The sequence below is a fragment of the Notamacropus eugenii genome, chromosome 7 (genome assembly GCF_028372415.1).
Source record: "Notamacropus eugenii isolate mMacEug1 chromosome 7, mMacEug1.pri_v2, whole genome shotgun sequence".
NCBI lineage: Eukaryota > Metazoa > Chordata > Mammalia > Diprotodontia > Macropodidae > Notamacropus > Notamacropus eugenii.
This window is the reverse complement of record NC_092878.1, coordinates 155,073,985-155,100,929: the sequence shown is the minus strand read 5'-3', so window position 1 is coordinate 155,100,929 and position 26,945 is coordinate 155,073,985. Positions and strand designations below refer to the sequence as shown.

The following is a 26,945-nucleotide window of genomic DNA, read 5'->3' as shown; positions in this document are numbered from 1 at the left end:
AGTCTGCGCACTCAGCTGGCCTCCACGCCAAACCCTCTTCTCACCCCGCCCTCCGGGAAGAAGAGGGGCGGAGCCTCGGGGAGGTCAGGGTGACGGGAGCGCGCGGCCGCTCGCGGATCTCGCGAGAGCTTTCGAGGAGGCGGGACCGGCCAGCTGCGGCCGGGAAGGAAGCCGGGAAGGACAGAAGGAGGCGGCGGCGGCAGCGATTGGAGTCCACGGCCGCTCCTCCTCCTCGGCCTCCGCCTCCGCCCCCTCCCCAGAGGGACCCGGGCCGCGCTCTCCCCGCTCCCCGCCCCGGGAACGAGCCGAGCCCGAGCCCCGGCCCGGAGCTGCCGCCCCCGCCCCGCCCCGCTGCCGGTACCGCCGCTCCCCCGCCGCGTCCGACATGAGCTTCCTGTTGTGAGTAGCAGCCCCGCCCCGCCCCCGCTCCGGCCGCCCGCCGAGCCTTTGTCCGACGGCCCCTCTCCTCCCCTCCGTTACTGCCCCGCCCCCAGCCCCTCCCGGCGGGCCAGGGACGTCCCCGCCTGCTACACGTGTGTGTGTATGTGTGTATGTGTGTATGTATGTAAGACACCTGGACCGGGGACGTCACCGCCTGCTACACACGTGTGTGTGTGTGTGTGTGTGTGTGTGTGTGAGTGTGTGTGTGTGAGTGTGAGAGAGACACCCGGACCGGGGACGTCACCGCCTGCTACACACGTGTGTATGTGCACCCATGCACCCATCAGTCACTGTGAGCGCTGGTTCATCATCTGTATGCGTGTATATGCATATAACGTGTCCATACGTGGTCTGGGAGGATGTAGATACATTAATAGATGCATGCACATTTATACAGAGAGACACGTGTGCATGTGTATAGATCATACATCTACATGCATGTATAGGGATGTGCATAGCCTTCGAACACCCCGAGCCAGGGCTACAAAGGAAGGCAAAGACCATCCCCTGCCCTCGCGGACCTCACAGCATGCAGACAGTGACCTTCAAAGTAGACATGGATGGGGATAAACTGGAGAAATAAACAGACTAGTTTGGGGGGGTAGTGTTGGAAAAACCTGCTTGTTAGTCAGGAAGCCAGGCCACTCTCATTTTTAACATGGTTCGTTAGTAGAAGTAGGACTCTAAGACACGTCCCTGGACTCAAGAAGCTCAAGTCTAACAGGAGAGTCCAGGCAGACAACCAAGTACATAGGTAATCCACTGCGTGGAAATGGCCCCTCAGGAACCATAAGTTGTCCAAGGTCGCTGGGTTGGAGGGTGACTTCAGGACTGGAAGCCATCTCTGTTTTCGGTTGAAAACACCCAAGAAGGTGGGCCAGTTTGCTCAGCCCACCAAGATCACAGGGTTTCCTGATACAACTTTTCTGTGCTATTTGCAGGCTCTCTGTCATCAAGGCAGCCTTCCTATTTTGGTTGTTGCTGCTCATTACTTCTTGCTTATTTTTTTCCTCTTAGAATTTGGCTAAAAGTTTGTATGCTACAAGTATAGGGAAGGGAATATGCTTTTTGCTTAGAGTGCAGAGTGGGCTGTTCTTGTTCAGTTGTGTCTGACTCTTTGTGACCCTGTGCACCATTGCATGCTAGTTCTGTCCTACTTGCTTTTCAAACAAACAAACAAAAACTGTTCTGGGATTGAGGCAAGGACCTTTAGAAAATTTTTCAGGCTCTCAATTTGAAAGCCATTGGCTTTGATGAATGAATTCCAGTTTGCCCATGATTAGTCTGTGGTTTTGAAGTGCTAATAGAAAATAAAAAATTGAAACCCTTCCTCTTGTGCCTAAGTGCTCAGAGAAGGACTTGGGGGAGAGTAGCTGAGAAGAGTAGTTTCTGTTACAGTCTCTTCCTTTTCCCAGTTTTCAGTAGATTGGCATCACGTAACCCAAAGATAGTTTCACTTCTCTTAACCTACAGCATTCCTATCTAGGGTATAATTTTAGGGGACATCCAGGCAAAATTTTAAGTGTGAACCCTTGCTACTACTTAGTATTGTGAAACAAACATAAAAGTGATAAACATTTCTAGTGAACAAAACTTCACTAACCTCTCTGGGTTTCCCCCAGTTTTTTTTCATCTGTCAAATGAGTGGTGTTGGACCCAATGACTTCTGAAGTCCCTTTTAGTATTAAATCCACATATAATCTTCATGCATGGCTCTGCTTCCTTAATTTTGTGAAGATGTGTTTGGCGTCCTTGATTGTTGGGCTCTTAAAACCTTTCTTTAAGTGTATTTCCTATTCAGGCTTCTCAAGTAGAAACTGCTCAGTCACAGAATAGCACTGGATTTTAACTTTATATAAAAAGTTTGCTGACTCCAGATGTGATCAATATAGCCATGCCTCTTACCTTAGAGGCTACTTGCTAAAGTAGAAATTTGGAGTCCTGATTGCTTTAGGAGCTGGAAGGTTCTAAAGCTGGGTGGCTGATGTGACGGTGACCATTATAAGTTATAAAAGCTTAATAGGCTGAAACAGTAAACAGTTTTTTGGCTGAAAGTAACAGTGAAGGTGATGTTGTTGCCATTTTCCAAATGCAGATAGTCAAGTAAGCAATCATTGATTACATGCTGGGGATACAAAGATAGGCCCCGCTCTCAGGGGGCTCACAGTCTAAAGGGAGAGACAAAGTTCAAACAAGTCCTTGTAAAGAAGCTATGCCCTGGTAACCTGGTGATCCTCTGAGGGGAAAGGCTTCATCCAGAAGGGGGGATTGTAGCTGGGATCAAAAGGAAAGCAGGGAAGCCAGTACAATCTCATTTTAAGGTGGCTCATTTATTCATAGGATTATGGAGCTAGGAGAGACTTGGGGAATTCCCTAGTCTTAATTTAGCAAACACTCCCCCAAATGATCACTTCCACATACAAAGTAGAGCACAAAAAGAGGATTGCATGAGAAGAATGTCTGTGAAAGAACACCTGATTCCACTCACGACTTTTCAAACTTCCAGACTAGTCTCTACTTCCTTCTGATCTGCCTCCTCTCGTTTTTCTTTTCTTTTTTTTTTTTTTTTTTTTTTTTTAGCATCTTTGCCATTCTTCTTCCCCCAATTCAAAACAGGAGGAAAGCGCCTTATGAACAAGTAAGCACAGTCAGGTAGAACATCCAGAGTCACCATGTCTGGCAGTGTGTGTCTCCAGAGAGAGAAGGGCTTGCTTGCAGCCTCGGGTGCACTTGGTCTTTGCTTGGTCTTAAACCTTTCCGGGTTTTTTTTTACAGTGTTGTCATTGTGTAAATTATTTTCTGGGATTTGTTCCTTTCACTCGGTATCAGTTCTTGCTTTCCAGGATTTTCTGAAATCATCTTTCCTCATTTCTCACAACACTATTTAATTACATTCACATACTGCAGTTTATTTAGTTGCTCTACAATTGAGTGGATTTAGAGATCTCCGACTTTCTGTTATTGATGCAGAGAGGCCTTGGGAAAAGTCATGACTTGCCCAAGGTCATACAGTCAGTGCCTGAGCTGGGAATGGAATTCTCTTCCCTTGACTTCTGGTCCAGCAGTCCTACTCCACTTTGGTCCTTAAAATGCCAGAGATCAAATCCAGGCCTCATAAATCCTCCCAGCTACCCATAGTAAATAGCATTATAGGACATATTTCGTTTCTAACATAGTATTAGTCTTGGACCGTATGCCACCATTACGGTCAGTCAGCTACAGTTTTACTTGGCTCTTCATATTTACAGCTAGGTAAAAGGAAATATATAAAAACAAATCCCAAATAATTGCCTTTGTTTTTCCTCAGCCTCCTAATGCTTTATTGTCTAGTGTTAAGACAACATAGAGGCCCCTGAAGTGTGGTAGCACCTTTGAAATCCTGTAGTTAAAAACTCTCTTCATGACCCTTGGCCCTGCTGTGCTCTCAGTGACTTGCCCAGAGGTACTGAGGAGCACCAGACCTGGGTCTTGTTCTTGGGTCTGTACTCATTCCATTCTTGCTGATACTTGATAAAGAGTGGTGCTAACTTCAGTTGGGAGTGGGGGATGTGGGGGAAGAGGGGCATTGGAAGAGGAAAGGTTTTCCACATTTTTGTTGGCCCTTTTAAGTACCATTTCTTATATATTACTACTTCCGGCCTAAGAACTGGGCAGAAAAGAAGAGTCTTCAGTTAGGTTTTCGAACGTTAATTTATTACTAAGCAAGGTTAAATCCTTTAAGTATTCTACAGCAAAGATGAAAAGCTTCTAACCAAGTCAGTCCTGTGCTTATAAATCCCAGTGGCTCCTTATCACCTTTAAAATCCAACATAAGCTCCTCTTTTTGACTTTCCATGCCCTTCGCAGCTTGGCCCCAACCCACCTTCCAGCCTTATTGCACATTTCTCCCCTTCCTTTACTCAGTGATTGTCTTGGTGGTGTTCAGACATCTCCCACCACCTGCCTTTGCCCTATCTAGTTCCCATGGTGTGTCGTCCTCGCCCCTGCTTCTGAGAATCTTTTATTGTGGTTAAAATCCAGAAGCCTTTCCCGATTCCTCCCCCATTGTCCTATGTTTATTGTGTATGTGTTTTGTACACACTTCTCTACGTATGCGCTTCCTGTTGTATTCCCTCCACTCCATGAGTGCTGAAGTCGTTTCATTTTTGTCTTTCGTTTTGTCTTGTACCTGGAACAGGGCGTGGCACATAGTAGGTGTTTAATCAATGCTTGCTAACTGAATACGAATACATTCTGACCCCTGGGAGTGTATAACAGGCTGTTCTGAAAATTTTAGTGCAATTTAAAGCTTTAACAGGGTATTAAAATTTGTTTCCTAATTCATGTCAAAGGGTGAATCCATGGGAAAATGGCCGAGAGGGTCTGAGAGTGCTGGAGGGAGTCACAGAGGGAGGGCTCTTCACTAATACATCTCCTTACAAGTGTGCTCTGCTGACAGAGGAGCATTCCTGCCAGTAAGCTGCCTAGTTGGGGTATGAGGCCCAGGAGGAGGAAGGGAGAAGCTGCTGAAGGAACTGATGCTTCGTGACCTGAGAGGCTTCCAAGGCCCAGGGAGACACTTGGCTCTTGAGTCAGAGTCCTGTGGGGAGTGGGCAGCAGGAGCTGGGGAGATGAGAGTAAAGTGATTTCGAGGGGGGCCCAACTTGCAGGGTGGGATCTGCATCATTTCTTGTATCATTGGAAGGAAACAAGCAGAAGAAAGAAATGGTGAATGCGCAGGTAGCAGAGGTGGAATTTTAGGAAAACCTTATTTATTGAGCCTTTACCAGGTAGGTCTTGTGCTTTTTATTCATCTCTGCAGAGACCCTGTAAGGCTCTAAAATGTTTTGTAAAGAATTAGTGGTGGCAGAAAAACTTGACTTCAAAAAGATTTGTTATTTATGCCACAAAGAGAAAATGTCTGGTGCCATCGAAGCCCAAACAAACTGATCTGGTGACCCTCCCGTTTGCCAAGATAGAATAGGGAGGAGCTTAAAACTCAAGCAGTTGTTTCACCTGTAACTGGCAGAATGGGGCATTATATTAGGAAACCAACCTCTGCTTTTATGTGTTTGAGGAAACTGAGGCCTCAGGGGTTAAAATGATTTGTCCAAGGTTACCTACGTAACATAAGTAGGTACGTAAGTAATAGCTGAGATTTTAACCCAAGGCCTCTCAAGCCAAATTCAGTGTTTTTTCCATAGCAGTGTGTGGGTGTGTGCGTATGTGTGCGTGCTTGAGTATCCATATGTGTCCACATGTCCTCACTTAGAGGGTGAGGGCAGCAGTAGCCAGGGCATGAAAGTTTGAGAAGGCAGATGAAAGCTAAAGCCATAAGTCCAATACGTTCTTATTGGGCAGTGTGGGTTAGTGGAACAAGCTTGAGGATCCAAGGTGGGGAGGTCGAATTCTCCCTGTCCACAGTTTCTGAGCTGGGTCTGTGCCTTTGGGCACGTGGCCCCTCTGGCTGTAAGTCTGTGCCGGTGAGGCAGGAAATGTGAGAACAGAAGGAAACAGCAACCCCTGGAGGAGCCCAGGGTGACCCCAGAGATCGCATTTTGGGCCCAAGATCGCATCCTGGGCCATCGAGCCATGACGCCAGGGCAGCCTCTACATCAGCTCAGCCTGCGGGGCAGCTTTTGGGGATGGTGGGCATTGAAGAAAGACTGTGATTTTTCAGGAATTTATGTAACTTTCCCCCTCTTTACCTTCTCAGTGGTGTTAGGGGCTCTCCCTGTTGTGACTTGAGCATTCGTTGAGTGCCTGCTGTGTGCCAACTGCTGTGCTGATTGTTGGGGATACAAAGACAGCAGTAAAAGAGCACCTGCCTTCAAGGACCTTACATTCTAATGGCAGAAACAACAAGCCTGTGTGCAGGTATATCCAAGGCATATGCAAGATTGCCTTGTGGGTGAAGTCTCTAGCAGCTGGGGATGAAAAAAGGGAAATTGGGAAAGACTCAAGTAGAAGGTGTCATTTAAGCTGAGTTTTGGAGGGAATCAGGAATTCCAAAAGAGAAAAATGAGGGAGTACCTTTCAGGAAGGGAGGACAAAGGCATGGAGAGAGGAAATGGAGTGCTGTGTGAAAGTGACCGAGAAAAGCTGGTTTGGATGGACCACAGAGTGAGGAAAGAGGAGTAATGTATAATAGGATGGGAAAGAAGGCTAGGGCCAAGTTGTGAAGCGGCTTTAAAAGCTAAATAGGATTTGTGTTTGATCCTAGGAGCAATAAGGAGCACTGGAGTTTTTGAGGAGGGGAGTGACATGGTCACTTCTATTTGCTTTGGCAGCACTGTGGAGGATGGAGTGGAGTGGGGAGAGACTTGAAGCAGGGAGACCATTTAGGAAGCTGCTGTAATAGGCCAGGCAAGAGGTGGTAAGAGCCAAAACGGGGACACCATCTCTGCGGGTGCAGAGGAGGGGGCCCAAAGAGAAGATGTGGCAGTGTATTGAATGTATGAGACGAATGAGAAACCAAGAGTGAGACCAACGTTTCCAACATGGGTGACTGGAAAGCTGGGGACAGATAGTGAGTTCTCTTTTGCTTGTGTGGGCCGAGTTGTGTATGGGATGTCCACTTCAGAACAGCTGCATTCGGAAGTTGAGGCCTATAGGAGAGATCAGGGCTGGGTGTAGAGATCTGGGAGTCATCCTCCTGCAGAGTTCAATTAAATTCATGTCAGTTGATGAGATCACCAAGGAAGACCCATGTCTGGGGTTTCATAGGCCCTTAAAATATAAATACTTGTTGATTGCTTCTAGAGTTGAGTGGGTCAGAGTTGACTCTTGAGTTTGAACCCGGTTTGTCCTTGATAGACACATGGGTCTATCTGTAAGAGACTGTCCTCCCTCCCCCCTCTTTCACATGGGGCAGCTGGGAACCTGACCCTGATCTGTGACGGATTGTGGGGGTCTGGAGTCTGACCACTCACTGGTAGCTTGTCACTCAGCCTCAGCCTGCAGTTTGACTTGTTGCTATGTATTTAATTTATGAATCCCCACCTTTAGAACAAACTAGGGATATGTTTGGACAATTTATTTCTTAGGTAATTAGCTTGAACTTTTACCCATTTCATTAAATATTATTTAATGAAATGGAGAGCTCTCCTTTCTCAATTTGCTTGCTCAGTCCTCAGTTGCTCTATTTGTCTATTATTAAATATTAAAATTATTGAATATGTAATTTTATTTTACAGAGTCAATAAATATAGACATGCAAATAGTATGTGTATGCATATATTGTTTCTTCTTAGAGTCACTTCAGACAATTAAAATATCAATAGTTGTCTTCGCTTGTCTATTCAGTGTTTTCCCATTTAGTGTCTTAAGATTTTAAATGAAATCTCTTCCACATCCTCTTTGAGAGATAAAGTTGAAAAATCTTCCCCAGCAAAGATCCTCCTCCATCTCCTTCCTCTTTGTCCCACCTTCAGCTACTTTGTATTATCTCTTTCCACAATTCATTAAGGAAATCTTTTGAGATAAAGTAAAAAAAAAAAGCAGGCCCCAATGCTGGAGGAAGAGATGGTCCCCGTCAGGCCACTGAGCAGGTGGCACCTTGACAGTGTCACACCTCCCCAAATTTCATCTCCACTCTTAAAGCCATGGGCATATCTGCTTATCTGACACTTAAAGAAGAGTAGTAATATCTTAGTCTCTGTAACTTAGATTCAAGGGAGATCTGTCTGTCTGTCTTTCTTTCTCTCGTTAAAAATATGATAAATATACAAGAGAGGGCCAAAGGGCTAGGAGAGATTCAAAGAAAGATTACTTCTATCTTGGAGGATCAGAAAAGGTTTCATAGAGTGGATAACATCTGAATTCGACCTTGTATTTATTTTGTATAGATTTGTCTATATATATGTTGTCTCCCCTAATAAAAGGTAAGCTCCTTGATGTCAGAAACTTTAGTTTATGTTTTTGTGTCCCCAATATTGAATGGAGGGGTTTGGAGTGGGGCGGTTAGTGATTTGGTCAGAACTGTCCCTTAAAGAAATCAGTTTGTCAGCTGCAGTTACTTTTGATGCTTTCCACAAGGGGATCTACCTGAATGGACCTCTTTGGAGTGACTCTTGGCCTTCTCATTGAGGAAGGGGGTATCTTAACCTCTGGTCTAATCATAATCATGGAATCCTGTAACATCAAAAGTGGTTAATTTTAACCTGTACCAGAGGAGGATTGTCCTTTATAGCATCTTTAAGTGTTCTTCCAGTCCCTATTTGAAGACCTTCAGTGATGGAGAACTCATTACTTTTTGAGGCAGTACATCTCTGTTTTCGGTGGAAAGAGCATCACTGGAGTCAGACAACCTGGTTTCAAATCTCACCCATCCACTTGCTGCTTGGTGGGAGTAACCTTGGGCTTTATGAGGCCTTGGACTGAGTCTGTCTCTTACATGGAAAATCAAATACCTATTAGGAAATATTTTCTTTTATGGAGCTCTAACTTCTTCCTGTTTATTGTTCTAGTTCTGTGTTCCACTTTTTATGTTAAAGTATTCATTGTAGGTAACTTGCAATATTGAGTTATCTGGAATATTTTAACAATACATTTTGGTTGTGATCCTTGTGGAGGAGATAACTTTCTGGAGCATTAGCTTTTTGGCTCAAGCCCTGGCCTAGAAATATCTAGATTGTGCTGGATGACTCGGTTCCCCCCACAAAAGAAGTCATTAAAGAAGCTGAGGCAAAAGTAATTAGTAAAGGAAGACCTTTGAATTCAAAGTATGACATCTCAAAAGGCACCAAGTATGAGAAGCATACGTATATACGTGTCTGTTTTTTAATTTGATTTTAGGACTTACTCTTTTTTACTCTATTCTTTTTTTCTAATAAATTTAAATTAGAAAGCTAAGCTTAGCTTTTATTTTTTTTCATAATTGCCATTTTAACTTCTGGGAGTCATTAGTAACTGCTTGGTTTCTCCAGCGTTGATTTATAGGCCAGTCCCTTCTTAGTGCCTTATGTAATTGTGTGATAATATTCAACATGTGATTAGTCAGTCTTCCACTGACCAACACAAAAGTTTGCAAACATGGTTGCAAAGTTTTTCTATCTGCAGGGTCTTGGTAACTAAGCAACCCCTTGTTCCAAGTGCTGCTCCTGGCTTTATTGCTTTGCCCCTAGATCTATGCTGGGGAGAAATACTCATTCATTATTCCTCAGAAAACTTAGTGCTTTCCAGATGTCACACTGGGCTGTAGAGAGTGCCTCCCACCTGTCACACAGGAGTGGGGATCCCTACGTGCTCCAGTGCCTGACTTGACTCAAAGCTCTGGATTTCAGCTTCTGGTATCATTGGCGTCTTTTTCGATGGCTGCACCCCACGACACTCCTCTGTCTCCCACTTTGGCTGCAGGGCCTTGCTCTTTTCTAACTGTGCAAGTCCTTTTCTGCTTATTAACTGAAGAAGCATTTAGAAGCTCTTTCAACTTAGAATCACCCTGAAAAAACATTGTAAATTCAACATTATTGAATTATCTTAAATTAGTTATATGCATATTAGCAGAGGGACCACAGTGCCATGCAGCTCCAGCACATTCTGTACCCTTGAAAACTGTGTTTTTAAAACTTGTATTTTATCAGTTTTTAATAAAGTTTGTTTTACCTCCTTTAAATCATTAAATTGTTCACATACAAATGAAACATCTCCCTCAATCTTTTTTTACGAACCGACTCTTTATGTTTATGCATTTCTCTGTGACCCAGAAGGCTCAAATTCCATCTGAAAACTATGTCTTTACAAATATGTTCTAATACAAATATGTTCAAATATGTTCTATATTCTTCTCATGAATTGAAATATTCATCCCTGAAAGACATTATATTACATCCTTTACCAGTTGATGGAATTTTTTTCCTTTTTCATGAGTGTTTTTCTGCCCTTTTCAGCACAAAATTGTTCCCTATGAAAATGAAGTACATGAGAGAGACAGCATGTACTCACATAGAAATATCAAAATACCTTGATAGTTTTCCTTTTTTCTTTTTTTGTAGGGGTAGGGGGTTAGTAATTGTACCTGTGTGCACCTTCCACAATTTTCCTCTGCTTATTTCCTGATGTTTTATATTAACTCACGGCCCTCTTTCAAGAATAGGTTTAATTAAGGGTACTAAAATTTATTTGGTACACCATATGGCAGCGAGCGTTCAAATGCTTGTGTCCGCAGGGAGAATTTGATTTTGTCTTGGGTAATTTAGCAGTGATCTGACATGTTATCAAATACAGTGGCAGTTTTAGTTTGGGGTTATATTGATGAAGAGGCATGTCTGAACAAAGGCAGCTATGTATGTATAACTCTTACATTTGAGTATCGAGTGGAAATTACCCCCTCTAATAATGATAATAACTGATAATTATATAGTGCGTTAAAGTTGAAAAAATCCTTTACGTGACATTATCTGATTTGGGCCTTATGACATTGTAAGGTTGGTTTTTCTCATAATACTGAGTCATAATATTTCTATTTTACAGATGAGGAAACTGAGGCTTAGCAATATTAGGTGGCATAGTGACTCACAGGGCTGGTAAATATTGGGAACCACAGCTGGTTTATGTAGATAATAACGTGAAGCCTTATATCAATGCCCTGTTGATTTGCTAAGGCCTGAAGCAAAACTTGTGATGACCTCGAAAGTAACTGGATGTGTCTGACAATCCGGTTAATGGTCCCCAGCTGCTTGAGAAGTGTAACAATACAGTCAGCTGACTGACTTACACAAACGCTGAAAGATCAGTTGGGGCAACATTTTTGGGGGTCATAAAGTGAATTGGTCGGATTTTCTCTCCATCTGACCCTTTGTGATGCTCTCTGTGAAATTTGATGAAAAGTAAGCAGGCAGGTCTTTCAAGGATAAATAGAGACTTGGAATTGAAAGAAGTTTGGTGGTGGAGGGGAACAGGAATAGACAACTGTCTTACTTTCCTATTTCTTCTTAAACATTTATTTCTTTCTAGAGTTCCTGTTTTCAAACTTTTTGGTCTCAAGTCTCCTTTACACTCTTAAAAATTATTGAGAATCACACGTCCCCTCACCGCCCCAAGAATCTTTGTTTATATTGGTTATACGTATTTGCAGTTGATGTAGTAGAAATGAAAATGTTTTAGTATTATTAGGAAAATCATTTTGACCTTGGAGACACTGGCTTTGAGAATCTGTGCTTTAGAACAAGGAGTATCATGGACCCCTCTGGCTATTGTCTGGTGAGGATTCTGGACCCTGTCTCAGAAGAATAGCTAGAAACCATTCATATTAAAATGCACTTATTAAAATATTTTTTAAAACAAGTTGGCTTAGGGTTAAGACACTCTGTTCCTACAAAGTGTTTTAAATAGAGACCGACAATAGAAGTTCAGGGGAAAAACGTTTCCTGGCGGTGAGTTGAATCTCTTCCGATATTTTTGGTGAATAGGCTTTAACTTCTTCACTAGCTGAAAAGAAGCTCCTTATGGCTAGAATTTTTCTGTATGCTTGCTGTCTCCCCGCCACCCCCAATTTCTTCTTTCTTTTTTGGCAAATTCAGCTAGCTCTCTCTTCATCTCTTGGATATCACGCTTTTGCTTATGGATCATGGCATACTAATTGGCCAAAGCTGATTTGTGTAGTCTAAGCATAGCATTGTGCTGAGACATTCTGTGTGTCGAGAACTCACACTGGAAGTCTAGGAGAAGACAGTTTTCAGAACTGATTTTTAGATTGGGGAAAGGCAAGCTGTCAGGGCTAGAAGCTGTAAAGCAAGGTACTTGTGGGTGGGATAGAACCCAGAACTGGCAGAAAGTAGTCTGTGTGACCCAAGGAATGCTTTCAGAACTTGATCCCTGGCCTTGTCCTCTCCTGGCTGTGACTGGTGCTTTCTTCTGTGTGGCTAAAGGTGGTGTGGAAGTTTGGGTGGAATTATATAGTTCTGGCCAGTCAGTAGTTAGTTGGTATATTCAGGCAACACGCAATAAATGAAATAGCCTTTCAGTTGAATACAGTTTGTTGTTGTTTTAAATTAAGGAAAGGGGAGAGTGATCTTTATCATACTTCTTATGATATATCACACAGTGTTTGGCACATAGTAGGTGCTTACTAATTGCTTTTTGACTGATGATTGAACTATTTTCTGTACTTCATTATTTTGTATCAGATTTCTTGTAAGGGTTTGGTATTCAAGCTGTATAGACAGCACACACACACGCGCACACGCTGCTAGACTATGTGATTATGCCGTTCACTAGTTGTTCTGAAGAAAGCTGCCAAAATCTTCCTAAGCTGGTTCTTGACAAAGTAAGATATCAGTTGTACTTTGTGGGTTGTTTCTGAGCACAGTCCACATTCCCACTGGTGGTGCATTGAGAGCATATCTGTATTGATCTCAATATTGATGTCTATAGATATGTCTCTTCTTGTCCTGAGCTTTCATTTCCACCCACACTGCCGTTCTCATGGTACTAGAGAGTCACTTGTTGAGCTTGTTATGCTGGACCTATGAACAATCACCGATGAGGCCATGCTGCTTTGGGGTTCTGGGATCATCTCCATTTCTGATTCTGTTTCATTTTTTTCTTTGGGATCCTTTGAGATTTAGCTTCTCCCATCAGGAGACCTCTTTTTGGGAGACACTTAGAACTGTATCCTGTATCCTTCCAGACAGAATGTAATCCTGCTTCTTTGCCTGTACTGAGCCAGAGGTGTATCTTGATGTAACATGTAACGCAGTGGGTAGTGTTCTAGACAGCTCATCTGGCCTCACATGCTGCCTTCCTGGGGTGACCCTGGCCAAGTCTCTGGGCTACTCTTAGCCTTAGTTTCCACACTGTAAAATGGGGATGAGAAGAGCACCTATGTCCCATGGTAGTCACAAGGATCCAATCCAGTAAGATATGGGAAGCACTCAACTAAACTTAAAGCCGTCTATAAATGCTACCCAACTGTTCTGACCTTGGTTTTTGTCACCTTTCCTCCTTGCAAACTGGACCATTCAGTCAGTCTTTCCACTCCAGATATTTTGTGGTCTTTGGACCTCAAATCTATGCCCACATGGATAGGTGGGGCTTCCCAATAGGAATCCTTAGCAGTTTTGTGGTTGTTTTCATTTACTTGTAATAATTCTACAAACTCTTTAAAACTTGCTAGCTTCTAAAGGAGCTCTCAGTTGCCGTACTGAGCACATAGTCCAGCCTACCATTGTTCACTTCAGGTCTTTCTGATCCTTCTATCAGTCTTTATAATATGAACTTAACACAAATTATAAAGGTAGAAGAATTTTCCCCTTTATTTTTTATTTGAGGAATAAAACAAGCATTTCCATAACATAGAATGATAAAAAAATATAATTGTACATGAAAGTGCAAATCTGTTATGTACAATTTGTGATTCCTTTTAAATAATTTATAAAGTTATGTAAATTTCTTTTTCTTTTCTCTTTTTTCTCCCCCCACACTCTAGAGATGGCTGTCATTATACACAAATAGGTGTATATATACACATGTGTGTGTGTATATATATATATATATATATATATATATATATATATATATATATATATATATATACACACATACATTATATACATGTAAAATTATTCTATGTAAACTTCTGTTTACCAGTTCTTTCTCTGGATTCAGATAGTGTCTTTCTTAATATGTCCTTTTAGTTAATTTGGATATTTATAATAATCAAAATGACTTATTTGCTCAAAGTTGTTCTTAAAACAACATTGCTGTTACTATTCTCTTGGTTCTGGTCATTATACTGTTCATTGTTTTGTGAAAGAAAAACATGGAATTTTCTTCTTTATGTTACAGTGTAGATTCAGTGCCTATAGCACATGCTTGCTCTGCTATTTCCTCACTGCCAATTTCCGTCCTTTGTACAAAAAATGGAAAACCTCTCTGGATAGGATGTGTATGATGCTGGAAAGAAACCTGTTCTAAGCTTTACCCTAGAAATACTAGGGTGGCGTGGTCTTCTTTGGCAACGAAAGATGAACACAACAACATTGCTGTCCACAGTTTTGCAGTGTTTGTGATACCACGGATGGTAGACTCAGACTCCCTGCGAGTCCCTGCCTCAGCTGATTCTCTGAGGCTGGCCGTGACTATATAGGTTCCATGTGTGGCTTTCTAGAATGCTCCTGACACATTCATCTAAGTTTTCCCTGTGCTTTTTGTTTTGTTTTGTTTTGTTTTCGCTATTACCAAACACATGGCTGTGAATATCTTGGTTTACATGGAACCTTTTTGTTACTGACCTTAGGATAATATGCCAGGTAGTAAGACCATATACCCTGGAATCAAAGGATATGAACTGTTTAGAGATTTTTCTCACATAATTCCAAATTGTTTTTTGGAAGAGTTGGAAAGCTTCAGGCGCCAATAAAAATGTGTAAGGTTCCTGTTTTCCCATAGCCCTCCGACACGATTTTTATTTTTGCCACTTTGATGGGTATGTGGGGAAACCTCAGAATTGTTTTAATTTTCTCCTGTTAGTAATATGGAGCATTTTTTTTCTTATGGGCTAGTTAGTTCTTTTAAAAACTTTTCCTATCCTTTGACCCCTTATCTTTTGAGAAATATTTATTTATATCATATATTTTGGTAAATTACAGCTATCTATCAAATATGTTGTTACATTAATTTTGTTTGTACAAAGACCTTTTAAATTTTATGTAATTGAGATTGTTTTGCCTTTTACGATACGCTCTGCTCCTTGCTTAGTTAAGAATTACCCCCCTGAGCGTGGTTCCCTTCTCCTTTGCCTCACTGGTTCTGTGTTTTAAGTCACATCCACTTGACGCTTCTTGTGGTACGTGTTGTGAGCTGCTCCTCTAAACCTCGTTCCTGCCACGCTGCTTTCCAGTCTTTCCAGTAATTCTGATTTATGAGTCTAGGGTAGTTTGTGTTCTTGACTTCTTTGGACACTAGGTTTCTCTATTCAATTTCAGCAGCTTAAGTTTAAAACTCTTTAAATGTGTCAGTTTTTTCTGCTAAGAGTGTCAGATGGTATTTTGACTGTACTGATACATTTTTTACAGTTCTTATTTATATTGTAATGTATTTTTATATTTATTTTAAGTAAATTTAATAATTTTATATTTATTTATTTATGACTTATGAGAAAATGTTTTTTTTTAGAAAATATAAAACTATTTGATGTATTATAAATTTGGTTTTTCTGGTCATCCTCATGTACCCTTTTCCTCTCTTTCTGGGTCCATGTTCTCTTTTATATATCTGGTACAATACAGGGTAAGTCCAGGGATAGCAGGTTGATGAAAAGATTTAGGAAAGAGCAAAATTTGAAAAATCTATTTTAGAGAATGCTGCTAATTTTGAAGTTGCCTTCTTAGGCTTGATTGAGCACCATTAACTTTATGTACTCATGTGTAAACAATTAGACATTGTGGTTATGGCCCAGTTACTTCAGAGCATTATTAAATGTTCTATTTTTGAAGACAGTTGATTTGATGTTGCCTGTGTAAATGTTGGACCCTATTCTTCATTCTCCATTTCCTTTTGGAAAAAAAAACCCAAAACAAACCACTTTTTTTTTTGTGTCTAGAAAACAAAGATGTGGTTATTAAATGTTATGAAAAAATGTGCCATATTGGTTGGTGAAGTATGGCCTTTGTCATCTCAGGGGCTGAGGTGGAGGAAATAGAGTAGATGACCATACTCCAAGTATAGTCTGAACAAAGCAGGACGGAGCAGGCTGTGGGTGCTGTAATTATATGAGGGAGGCCTAAGATTGTCGTGGGATTTCTGGCTGCCACATCATACTGCTGCCTCCTCTAGGGCTCACTTTAACCCCTCAGGGCCTTTTTACCCCACCTGCTTTCCTGCCACATCTCATTCTCTTCCTCTTCCCTTGCCCTCATCCTGTACTAATGCAGGTGATTTTTTTAAAAATCCATACGTAGGACTTTGCATTTCTTCCTGTTACGCTTCACTTTGTTAGCTTCATCCTATCATTCTGTTTGTCAGGATCTTTTTACATCTTGTTTCCACTCTGCACACTGTGCACTCTCCCTCCCACATTAAAAATCTACAGATAAATGAGGTGACCTACGTGAGTATGTTCTTAGCTTCTTAGAGGTAAAGTAAAATAACTGTAAATCCATGGAACAAGTGTTTCATACCTTGTGTCCTGGTCCCTCTCTTACTTTGGGCTTTGCAGATCCTGTGCCTTGGAGGAAATGGCCTTACTTCCCTCCTGCAAATAGAGCATTTGTCATTAATCTTTTACTGTGGTTCCCACACTACGTTGTACATGTAGAAGTCCTGTTCTAAGCCATGTGCTAACATTTGTTACTGTTTTCACACAAGGGTCTGGAAGAACAGAAAAACAAAGAAAATCGTGTAACCTGCCATTTTGGTGATGAAATGACATTGAAGACCATGGGCAAACTGGAGTGATACCAACTCAACAGGACTTTCTACCTTTTTCTGATTTGCTTCCTAGTGTTGATTAGATTGTAAACTAGAATAGCTTTCTATCTCAATATAACAAAATGGTTATCAGTATTGAAGGATCTGTGATTTTGTGAGTGTGGGAAGTCCTTTCACCAGTGCGGATTATGGTTGTCCCTAATTTAGCAGGCACACATCTCCTTTATTTAACAGAATCTTAGGGAGCTGCTTGAGTTTGAGAGAGGTTCAGTGACGTGTGGTAACAGGCATCAGAGGCAGGGTTTGGATCTGTCTTCCTGACTCCAGGTCCTGCTGACTGACTTCTTGTACTGGACAGCCTCTCTTAAATGAGATTGTTTTCAACTGGAATACCAACTTTTCATTCTGAGTTCCTAGGTGCTGTCCTCACTGGAAATTGACTCAGGTCAATTTTAGCAAAAATATATAGAAAGCATTACCTTCTCTGCTCATGTGGAATTTATATGCCAGACTCTTAGGGTAATGAATTTCAGTTGTTAATATTGCCCAAAGAGCCAAAAAGAATTAAATGCTAGTGTTTATGAGCTACCTCTGAATGAAATTTACAGCCTCAATAAAAAGTGTAGGTAGCCAGAGGAATTTGATTCTGATTTTTTTTTCTTTTACTTCTTTCAGGCTAAGCTGACTTCTCTCTAAAGCATTGAAATCATAAAACTGCTGTGTCCCTGATTGCAGTATGTGCTTACTCTGTGTCTCTGCATGTTTACCAGCCACACAATTCAGGCTAGAGGATGTGTGGGCCAATCTTTTTCTTAGTGTTGTTTGGAGATTAGAGATTTGTAACTGATTGCAGAGCACTCATCATTGTGCTGGTCTAGGAAGGAAGAGAACCCGGATTTATCTTGGGCTGTGCTGTTCCTAATGGGCTGTGGGTTGGGATTGAATGCCAATTATGAGCTTGTTCTCTTGGCTTTTTAACGACATTGTAAGTAATCAGTGCATTTTAACTGCAAGGAAGTATGCATTAGTTTTAAAGTATGGTTAAATTACTTTAATCTGTGAGAGGAAATTGGATCTTACTTAGTTATGAAGGAAAAACAGCCGTCTCTCATTTTCAGTAGGAGGGAATATAAGCAAGTATTAGAATTGAATGTTGACTTGTAGCTTATAGCAGATTGGTTTGTTCTCAGTTGAGAATTAACAAGTCAGGTCTCCATACAGTCAAAAATTGGAAATTGTATGATGTATTTATGGAGAGATACAGAGCAGATTTAGGAAAACGCCCTTGCTGATCTTCTACTTAACTTCTTGGTTTCCTTTTCCTCCTCCCTATGGCTAATAATGCCAACTGCCATTAAACCATGCAACATCAAACTATAGCTCTGGAGCTAGAGGGGGCCATAGAGCGACATCTAATACAACCCTTTATTTTTACAGATGAAAACAGTTGGACCCAAGGAAGTAAGAGATCTGTCTCTGAATTTGAGTAGTTTCCATGTGGGATTCGGTAGCCTCAGCATCCTTTAAGAATTAAGACTAATATCTAATTATTTCTGTTTTATGAAGGAAGAAGTCAATGAAAAATTCCAGTCCTCTGAAAGGCCTCGTCAAGGTTGTATTTATTGTCAAAGGCTTTGAAAATAAGTAGAATATCATAAAATGCCAAATTATAGTAGACAAGGGCCCTCTCTCACCAGATATCCCAGACTTTCCAAACTTTGACAAAGGAAAAGATTTCTAGTCTCTTCCTATGCTCTTGTGTTGGTTTTCATTTTTTCATATGGTAACAAAGCTATAAGTTTCTTGAGAGCGGGATCCTGTTTCCTGCTGTTGTGAGCACTCAACAGTGCTGAGCACACAGTAACTCTTTAAATACTTGTCTTAATTTTATGGCCTGATGCATCTCTCTGTCCATGGTTTTATCTTACTTGTGTTTAATAGAATGCTTGGGTTAGCAAGCTAGGGATGTTATTTTCTTGTAGTATTTGTTATTAAGTGAGCAGACTTTTTGTGTCAGTGGCTCTATATGCAGAAGACTAATTAGCTAGTGACAGGCATGCCATCAAAGACATTTGACTTTCTAGCAGGTAACTCTCAGGAAATTTCTCCCTACTGGTTCGTCCTTCTCACCTAAAAGGTCAATGAAACATCCTCAAATGCCTGAGGGTATTCTTTGCTCCTGATCTCTCTTGTCCCAACTCAGCCTGCCCTCTCTATCTGTGGGCACTTTATTATTTCCTAGAGGAAACCCCTTAGTGGCAGAGACTGGTTCATTTTTGTCTTTGTAGCTCGAGCGTAGTAGTTAGTGCTTGGGCTTTGTGGTTGGATTTTTTAATTTTCTAGACACAGCCTGTTTATAGAAGGGGTGATAAGTTTAAAAGTTAACATTGAAATGGGTCAAATGGTAGCATGAGTGGCTTAGTATCAACATTTAAATGGTTTCCTACACCAATATGAAGATGTCCAAGGTTCTTTTACGGATTTCAGTTTGATGTAGGGAATATTGGAAACTAGCATTAGAAACCTGTTGTCTTAGTAAAAGTAACATACAGATTGTGTAATAGCTACTCTGTAGCGTTAGAATTGTTGTCTCTGTTGCGAACTGGGGGGAATTTGTGAATAATTTCCAGCCCACTGGTCTAGATTGGTACTATACCTTTTACTAACAAGATTGGTTATACATTTCAGTCACAGTTAATAAATAGCTCACAGACACTTGGCTCTTCGAGCGTCATGGCCAGAAGAGATCCTTAGAGGCTTAAGAGTTCATACTAGCCCCACTATTAAAGATCTGTCCTTAAGAGAGTTATCCGTCCCTGTTAACCCTTCCTGCCTGTACACATTCCCCAGGGCAGTTCTGGGTTATTCTCCCATTTCAGAACAGTAGTATTCTGTATTTTAGGCTTTCACCAGTGTATAAGTATCTTCTACATGAAGATGCCAGGCAACCCTAGCCCAGATGGGACCCCATTTCTGAGGTGATAGACGTTTGCCCTCATATCTCACTGCATTTTGTTAATGTACTTATATCAGATATTATATTATAGTTATCTGTTGCTTAACCCTCTACCAGACTGTAAATTCCATGAAGGAAGGGATTAACTTTCGCCTAAATTAAAGAACTGTCGCAGTTCCTAACAGTGCTGTGCATGTTAGGCATTTGATATTTGTTGGTTGAATAAATGAATTCATCTGGACCTCTTCTCACTAGGTATTATCTGTCTCTCTTAAAAAAACCCAAATAAACCAAAAGCAGGAAGAGAGTTTAGAGCAAATTAATTAGTTTCTGTATTTGTAGGGATTTGTGAGGCAACATTAGACTGTATCATTTGATGCCTTTGAGTACAGGATGATACAATTAATGACGTAATGAGTCAGGTAGTGGACTGAAAGGTGGAGGTTTGATGTGTTTACCCAGAGAACATCTGAGCGGTATTCCCTGGTACTCCTTATTTCATACCTGCACAGAGATTACCACAAGTTGGCTACCAAAAACTCTCTTATTTATGGAGTGTGGTACAGAGCTTATTGTATACATTTGTATCAAGTTCCTATGTATCTTAGATATCTGACTTTTATTAGAGGAATTTGCCACAAATATTTTCCCCTAGTTAACTCTTTCCTTTTTAATTATAATTTGGGTTTTCTTGTACAAAAGCTTCTCAGTTTTATGTATTTAAAGTTGTTCATTTTATTTCCTATGATTGTCTCTATTTCATGTTTAAATTTTCTTACCCTGTTGAGGCAGCTAGGTGGCTCAATGGTTAGAATGTTGGACCTGGAGTCAGGAAGCCCTGAGTTCAAATAATACCTCAAATACTTGCTAGCTTTGTGACTCTGGGCAAGTCATAACCTCTGCCTTAGTTTTCTCTTATGTAAAATGAGCTTAATAGTAACATCTCTTAATGTTGTTAGAATAAAATGAGATGAGACTTGTAAAGCACTTTGCAAAGCTTAAAGGGCTACATAAATGCAATTATTGTTATTATTCGTAGTGGTAGAAGGTATCACCTTCCCGTGATATCTGTAAACCCTTTTATAATGAGTTTACGTGTCTGTTTGGACCTTATTGTGGCATATGTAAGATGTGGGGTTACGCCTAATTTCTTTTAGATGACCGATTCTCGGGTTTCCATCAGCTTTTGTCATATGGGGTGCCCTTAATCCATTAGTGGGTGACCTTGGACTTATCCAACACCTTTGTTATGGACACTTGCTTTGAGGGCTTATTTAATTTCTTCGCTTGGTTGACTAGTCTGTTTTTCACCACTGCCAACACACAATTTCCATTGCTTACAGGTTTGTTGCCTGGGGCAGCCTTGGAATGCACCCACCTGGTCGGGTTCTTTTCAAAGCAGGTATACATGAAGTTGCTCAAAGCTGGACATTACTTAGGGCATTTGAGGCTGGTGGTACTGAAATGTGCTATGAGAGATAGAGGCCTAAAAGTTACATGTGAAACTATGGGGGGGAATTCTGCTTCTGAGTATTAAGGTTAAAGTCAAAACATCTTGTCGTTATTGTGGCTGAGTATTGATAAAGGTATTAATTTTTGTTGTTGTTAAAGTGTCAGCAGATACCAGCCTGGTAACTACTGTTTGAGAACAAAAAGTGCCCCTGTTCATTCTCTGAACTTGCACAGACATTGGCCTGGGAGCTACTTCCTCTTAGTGTCAGCAGTTAAGAGGAGCTGTTTTCCTTCTCTCAGGCACATAGGCAAACCTTGAGGTACTGATTGGTGTTACTGAACCAGAGAAGAAAAGGGAGGAGTCCTGCATTTCAAGCTCTAGGGGAGCCCATGGGAATTCTCCCCTTCCTGCCTGGTTTTGTTTCTAGGGTCTCACAAGTCTCTATACTTACTACTTTTAAATGATAGGTATATAATAATATATCTTGAAGCAAGAAAAAAAATGTGAATCCCTACATCTCTCTTTCCCCTTTTTTATCTACTTCATAAAAGGACATTTTTGTTTATTCTTGGATTGGTGGATTGACTTAATTGGAGGCCTTATATTTTTCCTGGTCCTTTTTATATATGTGTGCGTGTGTGTATTGTATTATGAAAGATTGATTTTTTTTATATGTATGGACATATTCTGTCTTTGTCCTTGAGGACAGGGACCTTTTTATTCATCTTTATAACCTATCATACCTGGAACAGACACAGAAAGTGTGTACAATTATCCCTTCCACATCATGGCTTTCCACATCATGACTTTCCCCATCATTCTTTTGAAATGTTACAGGTTGGTGTAAGAAATTAAAGGGGAATTATGGGGAAGTTTTGGGGAAGCAACAGATGACACATGAAGGCCAGCAGATGACACTGAAAAGTTTAGAAACTCAGAAATGCATAAAGTATATGTATACGAGTGTATAACGTCAACATACTTTATCTTTTATTACCATAGGAATTCCCTGGTATGGGGGGAGGGTCAACAAATTTTACACGGACTTTCGAGATTGCAGGATGCTGCAACCCTGGCCCCCATGATGTGGAAGGGAGAGCTGTACAAGGGTATATATGTATACTTATCCATATATAGGTACACATTCTGAACTGAGGAAAATCGAGTTTCTAGGCCAGATGAGTGAATAAGGGATCTTGTCTGTTTGCCTCAATGCCATAGAAAATGGGACGAAGACCATTTGTATCTGGGCAGCATATTCATTGTAGATGCTGTAAACAACAGATCACATGGCTTTTTCATACGGATGAAGGTCATGTGACATTTAAAACTTTTTATTCAGTTCAGAACTAACTTCATCTGATGTTGGGTTGGCTTTGTTGCACCCCTCAAAATAGCTGATGACATGATAGGAGTGAACAGGAGCTCATGACTTCATCTTCTGAGTGAGACAGATGTTGAGAAATCTTGAACAAGTCTTGTTTATCCAGTGTGTAAATTAATGAGGACAATTACTGCATTTTCTCTGGGTGGTCAGGGGCAGAAAGGTTCGTTCTAATTAGTTAAGTTGACTACGTATTAGCCGAGTTTAAGCCTAGGCTAATGGTATCACAGATTCTGATTTAGGGACCTCAGATGACGCGCAAACCCATCTCTACACACGAACCCATGGTACCAGACGGCCATCCTGCCTTTAGTAGCCCTAATTGTTCGGGCTTGTGCTTTTCCTTATCTCAGATCAAAATATTTATCTCTTTGCAGTTTCTGCCCGTTGTTCTTAATTCTTCCTTCTGGGGTCAAACACAACAGCTCTTCAAGTATATGGAAACAATGGTCACGCTTCCCTTCACCAAGCCAAGTCCTAATTCTTTGAGCCTGTTCTCCTGTGCTGGTGAATCTGAAGCTGTCCACAGCTGAGTTGCTGTCCTCTGGATACTCTCCAAAGTACCGTGAGGGACGTCACTGTCTCCCGCATCCTAGACATCACACCTGTTGAGTTTACTTGTGATTACATTTGCTTTCTTGACTGCTGTAGCACACTCTTAACCGACTTAAACCCCACAGATCTGGATTTTCGTTGTGGGGGTGGGGAATGATGGCTGCCTAATCAATCCTTCCTCATTTGTATTTGCAGAGTGGATTTTTGAAAACTCGGTTATAAGGCTTTCCATTTATGCTTTTTCAATGTCATCTTCTAGGATTTGGCCCAGTGGCCCCACCGGTCAGGGCTGTTCTGAATCTTTTTACCCTGGCCTCCATTGTGTCAGCTATCCCTTCTAGCAGATTTGATAAAAACACTGTGTATACCTTCATCCCAGTCATTGATAAACTAGCCAAACGGAGATACCTGGGGAACTCCTAGAGCGGGTCCTCGAAGTTGGCATGGAGCCCTTCTTAACTTCAGAAGCTTAATAGCTGTGTGACCCTGGGAAAGTCTCTTTGTCTCTGTTTCCTCGCCTGTAAAATGCGGATAATTATAGGGCCTACCTCCCAGGATTGTTGTGAGGATCAGTGAAGTATTTGTCAAGCACTCCGCACAGTGCCAGGCACCTTCCTTCTTAGCTAGTTAGCATTTCTGTAGCACTTTGCATGTGCCTGGCCATGCTGAGCACTTTACAAACATTATCTCATATCTTCACAACCACCCTGGGAGGTAGATGCTGTTATTATCCTTTCTATTACAGTTGCTGGTATAGCCTCTTCTTGATGAAGCGGTACTGCCTTTTTGTGGTTACGTCTTCCTTTTCTAAATGGTCACTTGAATAATGTCTCAGAGCTTTGCATGAAGGGCAGTCCGTCTCTTTGGTATGTAGCTTTCCGACTCCCTTCTCTTCCTTCTTTGAAAATCAGGACCACATTGTATGTTTTGTAATCTTTTGTAATCTGTCGTACTTACCTTGTGCCAGGTGGGCTCTGGGCTAAGCTCTGGGGATTTACATAAGAAAAGGAAAGCCAGTTCCTGCTCTCAGAAACTTTACATTCCGATCAGGGAATTACTTAAAGAAAATGGAAAGGAAGGGGCACAAGAAGATGATGGTGGAGTTGAAACCTAGTAAAGCAGCTGGTAGCAGATGAAGAGGTGACTGGCATTTAGAAGGGAGACTATGGGAAAAGTTTTTGGTTCCCCCCTCTGGGCTTCCAGTCAGAGGCAGAAGTAGCTGAGGGTGCCGATGAGCTGATGAATGTATTGGAGGAAGGGGGGATGTTGAAGATGAAAATGGAGATGAAACCAAGCAGAGCAGCTCGTGGCAGGTGAAGGCTGAAGATCCACTCAGTGGTTGAGTGATCAGTTTTTCATTGCCCTGGAGTGTAGATCTCTGGGCCAGGTGATTTGACCTCTTCAAGTTAACCATCCTGCTTTCTCCATTCTAAATATTAACTTTTGCAGATAAATCAGAAGAAAAATGTGTTAAACAGCTCTGTCCTTTCTCCATCAAATAGTGTTGCTCCATCTGCCTGAGTGAACAGTCCTTTTCCTTTTTTGTCCTTCTTTGAACCTCTTCTTTCCCTCCAGCTTAGTTTTGTTGTCATTGTTAACCATCCACTAACCACAGTTCATTTTGAACTTGACTGCTTATAATGATCTTACAGAACATCACACTTTTGTATTTATCCTCTCTTACCTGTCCCCTTTTGGCATCGAGCTCAGTGTGCTGTACCTGACAGTCTCTTTGGAGGACTCCTTTCTTTTCTTCCTCATCAAAATTGCTTTACATTGTGTCCTTAGAAGTTCACCAAAACTTTCTATTTCTCCTAGGCTGATTTTCACTCTGGATGCTTAGTTCCCAGGAATTCTGCCTCTCTTTTCTCTGAATCCTTGGATGTAGGGGAAAGAGTGCTGCATTTTGGAGGTTGAGAAGCTGGGTCTTGGAATCCCTGCTTATCTAGAACTTATTAACCACATAGCCTTGGACAGGTCGCTTTGGAAGAAAGGAAGCAAGCATTTATATAACAGGGGTGGGGACCCTGTTACTTTGAAGCCACATGTGGCCTTCTAGGTCCTCAGGTGCAACCTTTTGACTGAGTCCAATTCTTTTTAGAACAAATCCTTTGATTAAAGGAATTTGTTTTGTGAAGTTTAGATTCAGTCAAAGGACTGCACTTGAGGACCTTCAGGGCCACTGATTCCCCACCCTGATATAGCACCTTTATATAGTACCAGCACTGTGCTTTGTTTTGTAAGTATCTCATTTAACTCTCACTGCAACTCTGAGAGATAGGTGCTATTACTTTATCCATTTCACAGGTGAGGAAACTAAGCCAGACACAGGTTAAGCAGCTTGCCCAGGGTCCCAGTTGTCTGAGGCTAGATTTGAACCTCCAGATTTCCTGATTTCAAACTCAGAGCCCTATCTACTGTGCTGCTCAGCTTTTCTGAGCCTCAGTTTTCAAATGAGAAGGTTATATTTCCTGAGGTTCTTTCCAGTTCTAAATCTATTTCCCTATACAAAATTCTAGGGTACATGTCAGACTCTTCCAGACTTTCCTGACCTGGTCTGTTTCAAAGTCTGAAATGAATCTGTCCTTTCCCCCTGTAACCAAAGTTCCTAGAATTTCTACCCCAGCAACCATTTCCTCCTGGTGAGAATCTGATCCAGAACAGCAGTTTCTTTTGTTGGTTCTTCCTCTTTTTGAATGATGGAATGATTTCTAAGGCACGTCAAGAAATGTGGTAGTTGCTCTGCTTTTGGCAGAGAGAGATCTTCATAGTGTGTAATAGCAATGATGTGTTAATAACCTCCTAGGAGGTTTATTTATTTTTTTATATTAATTTTTGTAATGTTTATTTATTTTTAGTTTTCAATATTCATTTCCACAAAATTTTAAATTCCAGATTTTCTCATCTCTCCCCTCCCCCCACCCCAAAACACCGTGCATTATGCCTTTCCCCAATCTGCCCTCCTTTCTATCGTACCCCTCCCTTACCTTATCCCCATCTTCTCTCTTTTTTTGTAGGGCAGGTTAGATTTCTATACTCCATTACCTGTATTTCTTATTTCCTAGTTGCATGCAAGAACAATTCTCAACATTCATTCCTAAAACTTTGAGTTCCAACTTTTCTCCCTTCCTCCCTCCCCACCCATCCACAATGAGAAGGCAGGCAAATCAATATAGGCTATGTATGTGTAGCTTTGCAAAAGACTTTCATAATAGTCATGTTGTATAAGACTGTATTTCCCTCCATCCTATCCTGCCCCCCATTGATTCTATTCTTTCTTTTCACTTTGTCCCTCCCCAAAAGTGTTTACTTCTAATTAGTCCCTCCTCCCATTTACCCTCCCTTCTGTCATCCCCCCATCCCATTTAACTCCTTTTCCCCTACTTGCCTGTAGTGTAAGATAGATTTTCATACCAAATTGAGTGTGCATGTTATTCCCACCTTAAGCCAAATGTGATGAGAGCAAACTTCACTTTTTCCCTGTCACCTCTCCCCTTTTCCCCTCCATTGAAAAAGCTTTTTCTTGCCTCTTTTTTGAGAGATAGGTTGCCCCATTCCGTTTCTCCCTTTCTCCTCCCAATATATTTCTCTGTCATCCCTTAATTTTATTTTTTTAGATATCATCTCTTCCTATTCAACTCACCCTGTGTCCTCTGGCTATATATATATATAATCCCTCTAACTACCCAAACACTGAGAAAAGTTTCAAGAGTTACAAATATGATCTTTCTCTGTAGGAATGTAAACAGTTCAACTTTAGTAAATACCTTAGGATTTCTCTTTCCTGTTTACCTTTTCATGCTTCT

General features: G+C 41.3%; 1 protein-coding gene across 1 annotated transcript in view; it reads left to right on the top strand.

Annotated features, from left to right (window-relative positions):
* Positions 1-266: 266 nt before the first annotated feature.
* Positions 267-26,945, top strand: part of MOB1B (MOB kinase activator 1B) — a 53,681-nt gene continuing 27,002 nt past the window's right edge. Inside the window, exon 1 of the mRNA XM_072624449.1 lies at positions 267-399. Within this exon, the coding sequence (XP_072480550.1) occupies positions 386-399 (14 nt within the window). The 5' untranslated portion in view covers positions 267-385. The remainder of the gene's footprint in view (positions 400-26,945) is intronic.